Source organism: Rhododendron vialii, chromosome 9a (assembly GCF_030253575.1).
Source record: "Rhododendron vialii isolate Sample 1 chromosome 9a, ASM3025357v1".
In the NCBI taxonomy this organism is placed as follows: Eukaryota; Viridiplantae; Streptophyta; class Magnoliopsida; order Ericales; family Ericaceae; genus Rhododendron; species Rhododendron vialii.
The window spans coordinates 12368776-12382003 of record NC_080565.1 but is presented as its reverse complement, the minus strand read 5'-3'; the positions used below and the strand labels follow the sequence as shown (position 1 = coordinate 12382003).

The following is a 13228-nucleotide window of genomic DNA, read 5'->3' as shown; positions in this document are numbered from 1 at the left end:
TGATGAGCTGTTTTTTGCGGCTGGGCAATAGGGAAGGTAAAGCAAAGAAGGGATCATTTGGTTAGCCGGGATGTCGTTTTTCTTCCGAAATGGGGCTTATCATTCTCCATGAAAACTTATGTCAAATGATCTAGTTAGGTTCCATGCTTTCAATCGCCTTGTTGTAGGCAACAGGGAATTAATTCGTTTTGGTAGGATAGTGTTGAATATTTTGATTTAAATTCTTAGGCCCGTATACTACCAGCTTAAGCTTTTTGGACTACTGGTAACTACGTATACTAACAGCTTAAGCTTTTTGGACTACTGGTAACTTAACATGGTATCAGAGCTCAAGTTGAGAAAGGTGTACTCTTGGGTCAAGTTTCATTGTTTGCACTTGTTCCCCATTTGCATTTTGCTTCTCCTTTTCATATTTTGTTTCGCTCTATCAATGAAAATTAGCATATCCCAACTCAAAAGGCCGGGTTGTACCTAAAATAAAATGTTTAATAGCCTGATACACATAGTTGGCTTCGTTTCCTAACAGCTTAAGCTTTTGGGACTACTGTAACTTATCAGATACTCCCTCAATTCATGAATGATAGTCCACTATAAAAAATAAATAAAATAAAAACGTGCAATTTCTTGACAAAAAATAAAGTACTTTCGTGCATAATTTTTCAAATTTAGAGTGGCTAGTTCGGTTGGTGATTTGTTCACCTGCTTGTTCGCTTCTAAACAAGCGCACCTCTTTGACACGAATTGGGAACGGAGGGAGTGTTTTAGTTTTCTGTCAAGACTTTTAAAAATTATGCATGGAATTACTTTACCTCTTGATTCAAAAATTGCACGTCTTTTCGTAATATGAATATCATTTAGGAATGGAGGGAGTACATGAAAAAGCAAGACTCTTTTTGCTTGGTTGTTCCCGCAATTGTATTAGTCATATAAAGCTTAAAATGATTCTATTTCTTGGGATTTTTGCCTTGTTCGGATGGCTATTTGGAAAAAAAATTCCAACTCCAAAAACACTTTTTACCTCTACTTCCAATCAATACTCTCATTTATTTCTCTACTCATTACCTCTATCTCCAATTATTATTCCAATTTCTCTCTATCTCTCTTCACTCATTACCCCTATCTCCAATTATTACCCTAATTTCTCTCTCCACTCATTACCCCAAAAACCAAACTCAAAAATTTTCTTGAAACCCATCCGAACAAGGCATTTAGGTTTTCTTACAATTCTTAATGAGCATGAGATCATTGGATTGGTTTCCCTTTCAGCAATTCCTAAAGATGTATTATTACCAAATGCTTCAATTGGTGGACCGGTTTTGGATTCTTTATACCTCTAGTTTATTTTCTTGGAAGTCCATTCTTTATACTTCTAGCTTAAAATGAGTCCATTTGTTGATTGGATAATTCCACCTCGTCGTTAATATCTTGTCAATTGCTTTCAGGGGATCAAGCGACAAAAACACAAAACCTTTAGTAGAGCGTTTTGTGTGTGATTCTACGGGATTTTTGGCTTGAACAGAATGAAAAAAATTCTAGGAAATCACTACCTTCCCTTTTGTTTGTCTCCAATTTTTTGGTCCAATTTTCCCTGAAAGAGGCTATAGTTCTCAATGTTAGAAACACAACTTATGTTATATAGAATAGAGAACAAACATATTGATGTCCTTGTTGATCAGTTCCATGTACTATTATCTATTGTTATTTCTTGATTTTTTTGTTCGTGATTTCTTGGTTTGGGTTTTGGTGGTCTGATGATTGGGATGAGGGGTATCCGTTGGTTTTTCTCCCCTTGGTAAAGTATTGATCTCTGTTTCACTGATTCAACCATTGCAGGAGCAGCACTGCAAATATGGTGTGCCTGGCTGACGGGGAAAATCATTTGCATTCATTGGAAGAAAGAGCGATGGAAAAAAGACTGTAGAAGAGAGAGAGAGAGAGTTGGAACAAAGAATTCATTAGACAAAAGTCATGGTGGGGCAGAGAACATGACGGGAGAAGGTTGTATACCAACAAAGCTCCCCGAAGTTGTGGATATCAAAATTTTGCCGTTGGACACCATGCATCATGTTCCCATTCGAGCCACATCAGCAACAGTATAAGTCATACCTTATGCAACAGCAGCCAAAATGCACCGTACCAGGTCAGTTACTGGGAAAGAATAGTTGAGTGATTGTGGTTCATTGTCCTATGGGAGATGATTCTTCTTTTCTGATATGGCTTACTTGGGGAGAAAGGAACTGCCAGCCCTTTGACGGTTTAGAACTTTGGATAGTCCTTTGCGTGAACTTAAAAGTTTTCCCATTACTAACTTGTAAAGTTGGAATACAAGGAATGTAACCCTTCACCCGGTCAATTTCTCAATACGCTAGACCATTTTTATACAAGTGTTTTCATCCTTTTCGTATAAAGCCTTTTCTTGTATCCGGGTGGCGTTCTGTTAATGCCCTACAACTATAATCAGTGTTATTTCTCCAAAAAACAAAAAGAGGGGGGATAAAGGAAAGAAGCAAAGGGAAGGAAGCTACAAGGAAGGGATCCTAATTTCCGTACTCTCATGTGTTTTACCTATTCGTTAGTAAAAAAGGGTGCTTAATAGCATCAAGAACGCACGCGGCTAGACAGCTTTGGTATGGTAGGCTTCCATGGTGAAAGGCTTAGCTTATTAAATATCACAAATTGATGCATGAATATTGCTTGAATTAGAACTTGATGAGATTATAATGTGGTAATCTACATTTTCCATAAGAGTATTGCAACGTGTAATAAACACACCAACAACATCTATTCTAATATACTCCCTCCGTCCCACAATGTTTGGGTTTTTTTGGGATTCCAACCATTTAAGGAACATCATAATTACAAGCTACAAGTAATTCAATTTTCTAAAATACCCCTGATTTGTCATCTCATATAAAACCAAAAGAATGTTTTAAATGCGGCAAAAAATTCATCCAAGTTTTTGGCTAAAAATTCAAAAGCAAGCTTTTGAATGTTTTGGGAAATCCACACGAAACTTTGCAGTACCTGCCATGTGTACCTGCAGTTTGAATGCTTTGTTTTTAAATGTTGATTGTGTCTTGGAGGGAAAGGGCAAAATAGGAAATCAACTCACTGACACCCATTGAAAAGTTCAAATGGACAAATATTTTTGGACAACAAAAAATGGAATCATGGGCCAAGAAAATGGGACGGAGGGAGTATAAAGGGAGAGCACCACTTTGGTGTCACCCTCTAAATGAAACTGCATGAACTTTCTTTATACCAAAATGCCCCATTCAAAAACCTTTTTTTTTTTACAGTTGCATTAAACTACTGTGGGCAAAAAATGTAAGGGACAAAATAGTAAAATTCCCACCAAAACTGCCACACCCATGTCTGCCTTCCCCCTACGCAAAATAACCGTGTCAGTTTCCCCTTCCCACTACAAGTACTTGTACCATTTCAGAAACTCTACCTTTTTCTAGGATCCTTTACAGATCAAAACGTTCCCGCTGTTTCCATGATGAAATCATAATGGCCAAGAATTCCATGCAGCAATTGGACAGTTGCAAATCATTGGTGATTTTTCAAGAATATTTTGACCTTCTCAGTGATTCCCTGTTGCATCAACCATTTTGTGTTCTTTGTCATCTTCTGTGCATAACCTTGATTTTTTAAGATCTCTCACACATCTGATTTGTAAGTTCCACGGTTTAGCTTTACATGCTCCTCACTATGCGGATTTAAAGTATGATAATTGATTTTCGCACTCCACAAATTACTATTTGTACTTCAAAGTGGATTGCAAATAGTAATTTTGTGGATTGCAAAAATCAGTCTTAAATTATTTTACAATTACCTGTGCTCATGTTAGTTTGTGATTGGTTTGTGTCATTTGGATTGTGTTTGTGAGTTCCTAATTTTCCTTCTTTTACACTTCGTTGGTTTATATTTTGAAGATGGATATAAAGAAAGTAAAAAAATTCCATCTTCTGTGGTTAGATTTTTATTTCAACAACTAATCTATGTCTCTCCTTAACCTTTCCTCCTTTTATTGGGAAGGAGTCTAATTGTTGCCAGGTTAGGAATATCAGCAGCTTGCGATTTGTTGCAAATTGTATGTTAAGAACATATTTCGTACTTGGTTTCATCAAATTCCCACTCAAAACTGTAAGGACCCTATCGTTTTTTATGCTTTTACAAAATCTTTATAGAACACTATTTATGCATTACATCATGGGAAAAATCGAGGCGACATCAGCATTAGCATGGTAATGCATGAATTCTATCGACTCTACAATATGTAATTTATCACAGTACATCATATAAAAATCGCAATTACTATATAAATTAATTTGATTGGTGTGATGTTATTTAGTTGTTTATTTGTCACAACAGATTAATACAACATTATAAACGATCAAACAAAACAAGCCGAAAGTTATTGTGCACAATTTGCCAACATTCGACTTGTCCACACATTGCATGTGCCCGGCCTCTAGTTGAGAAGATAATTAGCAAAAAACATACACTCCATTAAGTCTAATTTCATTTTGGTTCAACTCTGTGATCACCAAAAACTACTCGGACTAAATGAAATTAAAGAACATGAGAACCACTGACACTGCAAGGAAAAAGAAAAATTCCAAGGCAACAGGCAGAGAATTTGTCACTGAAAGTGAGACCTCAATCTATGTATGGTGTACAATAAAGTGGAACAATAACGTAAGATTTCAGTTAACAACAATAAACAGAAGTAGAAGGCTTGACGTGAGGGAGGATACAATTACTTCAGAACCATTTTATCTTATGAGTATGGGGAATCAATGTAGACTATGAGAACAATTGTATTGCAAAATATATATATCACCTGAAGATAAAAGAACTCGTCAAATACAAGCCTTTTGCGAGCTAAGTCAGCCTCACTCAAATTTTTGGGAAGATGGATACCAAAATAAGCCTGCATTGTTAACACAATCCATTTACGTCTCTACTAAAAGAGTACCAATAATTGCCGATCCAAAAAAAAAAAGTACTAACAATTCTACAAATACATACATCACATTTATACAAGAATATCATGATGACTGGAATGCTTGTAACGACTTGCAAATGTCGTAGAAGTTAGCAGCTTATGCAGCACGGACACTTCGTCAAAGGCAGCGTACCCGTGTAGAACACTCTCCGAACAAGTAAACGTGTCCGACACTCAATTTCGCATTATTTTCAGTGGACAATCTCCTGACACGGTTGGACATTGCAAGGACACACTCCGGACACATGTCCGACACTCAATATCAAAGTGTCTGAATCTTTTTTGCTTTATTTTCAGTTGGACACTCTCCCAAATTGCTTGGACTGTGAAAGTTAGGGTTATTTTGTATTTTACCTCTTTTGTTGTTTCATTGTAAGGGTAGCGTAGTCTTTTTATCGTGTTAGGATCTGCTTAAGGTTACTAGGGTTAGCCTTTATAAACCTTGTTATACTTGTATTATTCTTAATCTTATGCAATAAAATACTTTTGTAACACTAGCCCTTTTCTTACACCTATGGTGGCTTGAACCATGTTTTTACTCTCTAAAATGATTGTACTTTTAAAGTGCATATTCTATGCTACATAATTTCCGTGATGAATGTACAAGTTCTTTTCATGCTCCCAACCTTGGGAGCCTCCAAATATAGAAGCTCCCACGCTTCCGCTCCCACTTCATGCAACTAAGAAATGGACAAAAACATAGCAACATAATTACGACATTGGGAAATAGTTTATGTGAACAAATGAAATTGAGAAATTCCAACAAGCAAACACCTTATGTCATGGGAAAATGGGTCAGCTAAAAGGGAAAATTTCAAAATGGCACCTGAACTTTTATTGCAATGTCACAAAAACACCTAAACTTCACTTTATTTCAATTAAACACCTAGACTTACAAAATCCCCAAAATGAGGCACCTGCCGTTAGCCTCCATCCATTCCATCCACCAAAAATTCAGATGTGGCACACTTCACCCGTTAAGTGGGCCCATTTCACGTGTTAGGAAGCAAATGAAATGCACACAATCACAACCCAACACTACCCTACTTCACTTTTTTTCACCTTTTAATTGTGCGCACAATCAAAACTCCACGGATCAAAAAAAAAAATCAAAACCCCACAAACCTCCAATGAAGTCCCCTTCACTAGACCAGTCGGAGAAGTTTCCACCACCACTGATGAGGTTTCTTAGGAGAAATTTTGGTGGTCGAAGCAGAGGCAAATCGCATTCCAGCCCAATGTTCAAAATCAAGGATTGTAGAAGAAATCGAACCGAATTTGGGAGAAATTGTGGATTCGGTTGATGGGAAAGCAGAAGAAATTAGGAGGGTTCAAGAAGTGGAAGCGATGATGGATCTAGCGCAGTGCAAGGGTGGGGTTTTGATTGTGTGCATGTCTTTTACTTCCTAACATGTAAAATGGGGCCAGTTAACGGGTGATGTGTGCCACATCAGCAATTTTGTTGACGGAATGGATAGAGGCTAACAGCAAGTGCCTCATTTTGGGGATTTGGTAAGTTCAGGTGTTTAATTGAAATAAAATGAAGTCTAGGTGTTTCGGTGACATTGGAGTGAAAGTTCAGGTGTCATTTTGAAATTTTCCCTAGCTAAAAAGTAATGCATGTGCTGAAGCAGTCACCAAGGGTCCGTTCCGGTGTAAAAGTCAGTGCTGCTTGACTTTGGTGGCATCATATTTCTAGAAGTGGTTGATCCCGTCTCAAGGGGAATGCTTGAAATAAGCTCTTCTGTCTCTTGGCGACTCAGAACAAATGCTTGGATCAGCTTCTATCGTTAGAACGAGAATAGCTCAAGTGGAATCTCTTTCGTTTGGGAGGGTTCCGGAATTGATAGAGTCAAGTCATATATGGCATTCAAATCGCCAAATCATTATCTTATCTTTGTCTACAGTAAGTTCGTGTGAATTCTACTACGGTAGAGGATCTACAATCATTAGCTCAGGTTCACAGGCAAGTAGTGAGGGGATTGAGTTTCACTCTTGAGAGATAGCCAGATAGTTAAGAGAGCTAATGCAAGAAAGAGAAAAAAATATGTACTTTTTTTTTTTTTTTGCTCAGCAAAAAATATATATACCTTTTTTGTGTTCACTTAGCAAGAATATCCTAGAAAGTGGTAGAAAGTGAACTTTCTTGTACAACCCTCTAAAGCATGAGAGCTTGCTTTACTTCTCCTAAGTTTGAAGTAGCCAGAGTACAAAAATCAGGTTCCTCTAGATTTATAGGCTACATCCAACCTTGAACATGAGCTCCCTTCAATGTACATCCTCTGCAACTATGTGGAATAAGCCACACACTTGGCATGTCTTTTGTCAAGCAAAACACCATCAACACACGCTCCCAAAACTACCCAAAGCCTGCTGTATTGTGGTTTTTCAAAGTAGCAGATTGGCTTCTCATTTGATCTATCTCATCTCTCTAATTAGGATCATTTTACCAGAGAAGGAACCCAAATCCATCACACTACCTCTAGCCATTACCACTGCCCCTAGCCTATTACCACTTCCACCCTGCCTCTATGAGCCAAGGCTTGAAAACACTAAAACAAAAAATTGAGAATGTCCTAAGGAAATGAGAATCCACCAGAAGCAGCAGAGCCTTCTCCATTTACTTGTTTGAAGAGATTGCAATACACTACCAAATCAAATTCCCCATTTCAGTACCAAGCAAAACTATTCCAACCTTAATTTTCATAGAAATACAAGTGAGATTCTGACATCGTAGCTGGAAAAAAATTTAAAACAAAGAGAGTTTATTTTGCATTCATATCACTTTAACAGTTGCATTTTCCTAATCAACCACTCTGCTGGCTACGAGCTTCAAAGCTATCCAGAGAACACGCAAGTAAGTTGCGAGGTTCACAATTGGTTTTGTGTTGATTCGCAACTACACTAGAGCAAATTCGAATTGGTTTCTGCACCCATCGAGTGCTAATGGCCTCGGCGTAAATGAAATCAACCTTACAAAGGACCTCTGATAGGGTTTCAAACAGCTCAAAGTAGACCAAAATATACCCAGGCATCAAATCACCAACTTGATAAAATTCACAAAAGCAACCAATTATTAACAGACTCTCCGGTTTGAAAGGCTTCTGAAACTCATTCTGTGGGCTCAAAAGCAATCAATTATAATAGCTTATGACATCACCATATTCTAAAACCAAAAGTAACTAGAAGTAGCTCAAATGGTTTATATATAAAGCTAAAGACTGATTTGACATTTGACCCACTAACAGGACACTTAGACTTAAGACCCATATGCCTTTAGGGGTGACTACTGTCCTACATCATGTCTAGTGTTGAAGAAACATATAAAGCAATGCACATTGGATAAAGCTACTATAGGGCTGATTTAAATAATGAAATATGGATCTCATTTACAAAACCCCCTTAGGCTTTATTATGACTGCGATTTTGACATTAAAAAAGCTCATAGTCTAGTGCAAGATAACCTTTACGCACCCTTAGTAGAGCCAGCAGATCAACTAACTACTATTGTAGAACACAGTTCCTTTAAAGAGTCTTCGTGAGCATCCTTAATATGTTGGCATAATCACAATCCTTTTTGTAGTATCTAGAAAGATAACAGCAAATACTCTCGCGCTAATTCCAAAGATGCTTCTAAAGCTCAGTTAACACTTCTGGTAATTTGATTATGTATCCGGTGGTGGTGTTTTTCCTTTAGGTCCAAAAGGATATCAGTCAGCACTTCAAATGAGCAATTCAATGATCAACCCAGTCAATATTCGTGGATTCTATGATTTGCTAAAAGACTTGTCCTCTTGGGTTTTGCATAAGCACCTTACAATTTTTGAGACCAACATTACCTAAACTCATTAAATATTTATTGAAGACAAAGTAACATCACATCCTTAATTAGACTGGGAGAGAAATGACGGCACGGTTGGCAAGGGTGCCGAAATTCGCTGAAAAAATTATGGTGCATTCTTTCTAATGCTAGAAGCCTAGAATGATAGAGGTGAACTACTTGTTTTACCTATCTTTTATATTCTAAAACTACTCAAGAGAAAACAGAGTGAAAGTGGTTGCTTTGTTGGAAACCCGACCGCCAACATCACACACATGCTCAGTGGTGTGTGAGTTTGATTCCAAAAGCTCCTCCTTTATTGATGTCTTTGCTTATTTATTTCAACATTCAATACTAATAGGAGCAAAGAACCCCTTAAACTAGTAGCAACCCAAATTATCTCCTACTAAATAGCAAAAGATAAAGACACACATAGACATGCATGTAACATAGAAACAAGACGACTTCCAGATGAGACATCAATTTGAAGTCTAAACAAACACAAAAGAAATCGACTCCTAACTACTGCTAAAAATCGTTCTATTACAAGAGAAAACCGATTTCATTACACTTTCAAACTGTTTTAAAGATTTTTTGTACCTTTTTACATTCTGAATGAAGGTTAGTAATTACAAATGGATGGTGAAAAGAATCTGTCTTTCTAATTCTTAATGAACCATCTAATACACAGTAGTAATGGTCAGTCAAATTTTTAGCACGCAAAGAATTTTTTATTCCTTGCTTCCATTTCTTTTCTTTTCTTTTTCCTTTTCCTTTTCCTTTTCCTTTTCCTTTTCTTTTGGTTTTGCTCAAGTTACATCATAGAAAATACACAAGTAATAGGCTGACTGGTACAAGCATGATAAGAATCACAAACAATCTTCACCCACGATGCTGAGAAGGATTTGCCAATTGAGAAGAGATAATTTATACAAGAATTTTGTTATGTTAGCCTAAAACGGAGGTCCCTTCAATTTCTTGTTTTGACAAGCAAAATGCATTGTGAAAAGGAAGAAAATAAAATAATTATGTTAAAGCATTCCCATGAATGATTAGAGGTGAATAAAGAACAGCATAAGCATAAACAAGAAAATCTCAAATGTTTGATGCGTGCTTACTCACATCGCGCAGGCATAGAAGTCCGAAATCCTGAGTGACATCTTGAGGAATAGGATCAACATTGGAAGGCAATGCTTTTAAAGCTCTGAAAAACACAAAATCGAGTAAGTACTTGATATGAACTCAGTAGAACACTTCATCAAGTCAATTTACTTAAAAGTTTAGAACCAAAAAATAAGAGTATTTTATCTCAAAGGAAACAATTGGACCCCCTCAGGCTCATATCTCAACTTACACCAATCAAACAAGGAAAACAGATGGAAGCAATAGATAGCATAAATCCATTGATATCACCAAACGGTTGCAGTAAGTGAGATGTAGAATCAGAACCATTAGATCCTGACAAAGCTAGTGCACATACAACTACAATCTTACACGTCGTATGACGTAGAAATCAGAACGAACCTTGCAATAATGTCCTTAAGAAAGTTGGGTTTGAGACCTCCTCTAGAAGGGTATATAGGGAATGGTCTCCCCTCTGCACGAGCTGATGAATCTTGTTCATCTTCAAGTACATCCATGTTATATTCTCTCATCTCATAGTGGCCATCTTTACGCATAGTCCTCACCTGTCTCCAGAATGAATCACTTAGGTACAAGCTTTGTATGAATGACGAGAGAGAGAGAGAGAGAGAGAGAGAGAGAGAGAGAGAGAGAGAGAGAGCACTTTATGAATGAAACCGTGTATAACAACTAATCAGCAAAAGTCTCAGCCAGACGAAGAAAATTGGTAATAGGTGGAGTGGAACAGGCCCCGAGGGTTCCGACCTATAACCAACCGGTAATAGGTGGAGAAGCCTCTAAATCTCATGTACTCTCTTTTCTGGGGCTGTCACGATGAGCCTCGAGCTATGTAGCACAGATACACAGACGAACACGATGGGGACACGGACACAAGACACTGCTATTTTTTAAAAATGGGGAGACAGACATGACAGAGACATTTTTTTTTTTATCGGCTTGGCAAATAATTTTTTAGCAATGCAATCCTACCTTACTAACTGATGGTGTATGCCTACACAAATATACATGTTTTACATTACACTGTTGGCCCAATACTATTAAATTTGAAAATATTTGACCCCGGAAAAGTGGAAAATACTTGCAAAAAAGCTTTTAAAATTTACAAAAACCACACACCGTGTCCCCAGCGTGTTCCAGCATTAAAAAAAAAAACAAAAGACATTGCAATTTAATAACCATGCCACGTGGCATGTCTTCGGAGTATCACATGTCCCGGGAGTGTCTAACATAGATATGGTTCTAAGACTGACAGTGCTTCATAGGCCTTGAGCAAACAGCGAACATCCAAATAGTAACATACGAAAAGAATTACTTCGCAAGAGCCTTGAGGAAAGAGTGACCAAGCATAACTTTCAAACAGAACATCGTAGTTGACTTTCTGTTGTTACTTGTCAATCAAGAGCTGGGAGAGTGGTTGGAAGAGAGGGTGAAATATGATACATACAAAACTTCCAGGTTTATCGGGAACAATGTTGCTGGCCACAGATCATTCTGATTGGGCCAAGAAATATATCTTTAGTAACATGTGCCAAGGCCCAAGGTTAAAGCAATACCACTACAGACTTGTTAATTTAGGGGGATAAAGTCAGTCCCAAGAGAACTCAGTTGACAGAGGGATTTGTCCCACATCGGTTAAATATCTCCTCCAAAACTAGTATATGAGCTTGGGCAGCCTCTCCACTCTTTGCCAATTGGTTTGGAGTTGGATGCTTTAACATGGTATCAAAGCTAGGCTTTCGGAGGCTTTTCCCCTTTGTTTGTGCCATAGTTGCACTTTGTTTCATTGTGATCCGTGTGTTTCGGATCCTTTGTTGACCTCTCCACGTGAGAATCGGGGGTCGCACGTGCGGGGGAGTATTGGGATTTGTCCCACATTGGTTAATTATCTCCTCCAAAACTAGTATATAAGCCTGGGCGGCCTCTCCACTCTTTGCCAATTGGTTTGGAGTTGGATGCTTTAACATGGTATCAGAGCTAGACATTCGGAGGCTTTTCCCCTTTGTTTGTGCCATAGTTGCACTTTGTTTCATTGTGATTCGTGTGTTCCGAATCCTTTGTTGACCTCTCCACGTGCGAGTCAGGGGTCGCACGTGCGGGGGAGTATTGGGATTTGTCCCACATCGGTTAAATATCTCCTCCAAAACTAGTATATGAGCTTGGGCAGCCTCTCCACTCTTTGCCAATTGGTTTGGAGTTGGATGCTTTAACAGTTTCTAATCACAAGAATTGGATAGAATGGGGCTTGGGTTTCACTAGCATTTTCCAGGATTACCAAAACAAAGTACGCTTTTAGATTAATTATCAAAAGAAATGAAAAGGAGTAAGCATACAACATCAGTTGAAAAACAACACCTCCCCTTTTTTTGACTTTCTAACCCAAAACAAATCACAACTCAAAAGGAGATGTTCGCCATTGTGAAGTGCAGTAAAAATTCACTCTTAGAACTAGAACTTGCAAAAACAACTCCCATCAATATGGTTAGAACAAGAAGAAAATACTAGAATCACAAGAAAAAGCTACAAGAGCAGCTGAAACGCAGAGAAGTGTACAAACTCACCTTACCACTAACACATGCAATGTCCCCCTCTTTATACTTTGACCCAATACTAATGAGAAAAGGAAGGGATGTGTAACGAGTGCCACGGAAAAATTTCTTCAAATGTACATATATTTTCTGCTTGCTTCTGCTACCAGATGCATTAAACACATGCTCGGCACTTGATTCACTGTCCACCTCACCTTCAACTACAATCTCAAGATATGAGAAAGAAAGGCCTGCTCTGACTCCCCTGCCAAGCAAAAATATGTGATCAAGGTTAAAATAGATGCTGTCAACTCACTTCCCAAGATTTTACTAAAGCTCAACAATATTACGGCCATAAGTACATTTTACGCAAGCATGAATACATCTAGAAAGTGATATAGACATGTGAAAGGAAAATAACCATTCCATGCGGATCAGAAAAGATCTACATCATTCCATGCTTATTGTCACTTGAATGTCATCTTTAATGCGAAATGAGTAAATTGTAAGGTCATGTTTGGCAACCATTTCATTTCCAAAATTCTGGTTTCCTAGTCAAAATTTTCAAAAACATGGGTTCAAAGCATGTTTCGGTGAACCATTCCATGCATGTTTTGGTAGTTATCTTCGTCCTGCAGGATTTGTTCATGGTCTGTACAAGAAAACCTTGGCCCCTGAACACTACAAGAGAGTTGGAACGAATAATAGAAGCCTCGTGTGGATACT

The 13228-nt window shown here is 37.9% G+C and overlaps 1 protein-coding gene across 7 annotated transcripts in view; it reads right to left on the bottom strand.

Annotated features, from left to right (window-relative positions):
* LOC131301729 (ATP-dependent DNA helicase homolog RECG, chloroplastic) overlaps nt 1-13228 on the bottom strand; it is a 49966-nt gene that overhangs the window by 15872 nt on the left and 20866 nt on the right. For all 7 annotated transcript variants that reach the window (XR_009191413.1, XM_058328118.1, XM_058328120.1 and 4 more), the window contains 4 exons: nt 12536-12767; nt 10359-10522; nt 9957-10038; nt 4850-4939 (listed from right to left, as the gene is read on the bottom strand). Coding sequence is in view for 6 of the 7 variants with exons in the window: in XM_058328118.1 (XP_058184101.1) it covers nt 4850-4939; nt 9957-10038; nt 10359-10522; nt 12536-12767 (568 nt within the window). In the remaining variant the exon portion in view is untranslated. The remainder of the gene's footprint in view (nt 1-4849; nt 4940-9956; nt 10039-10358; nt 10523-12535; nt 12768-13228) is intronic.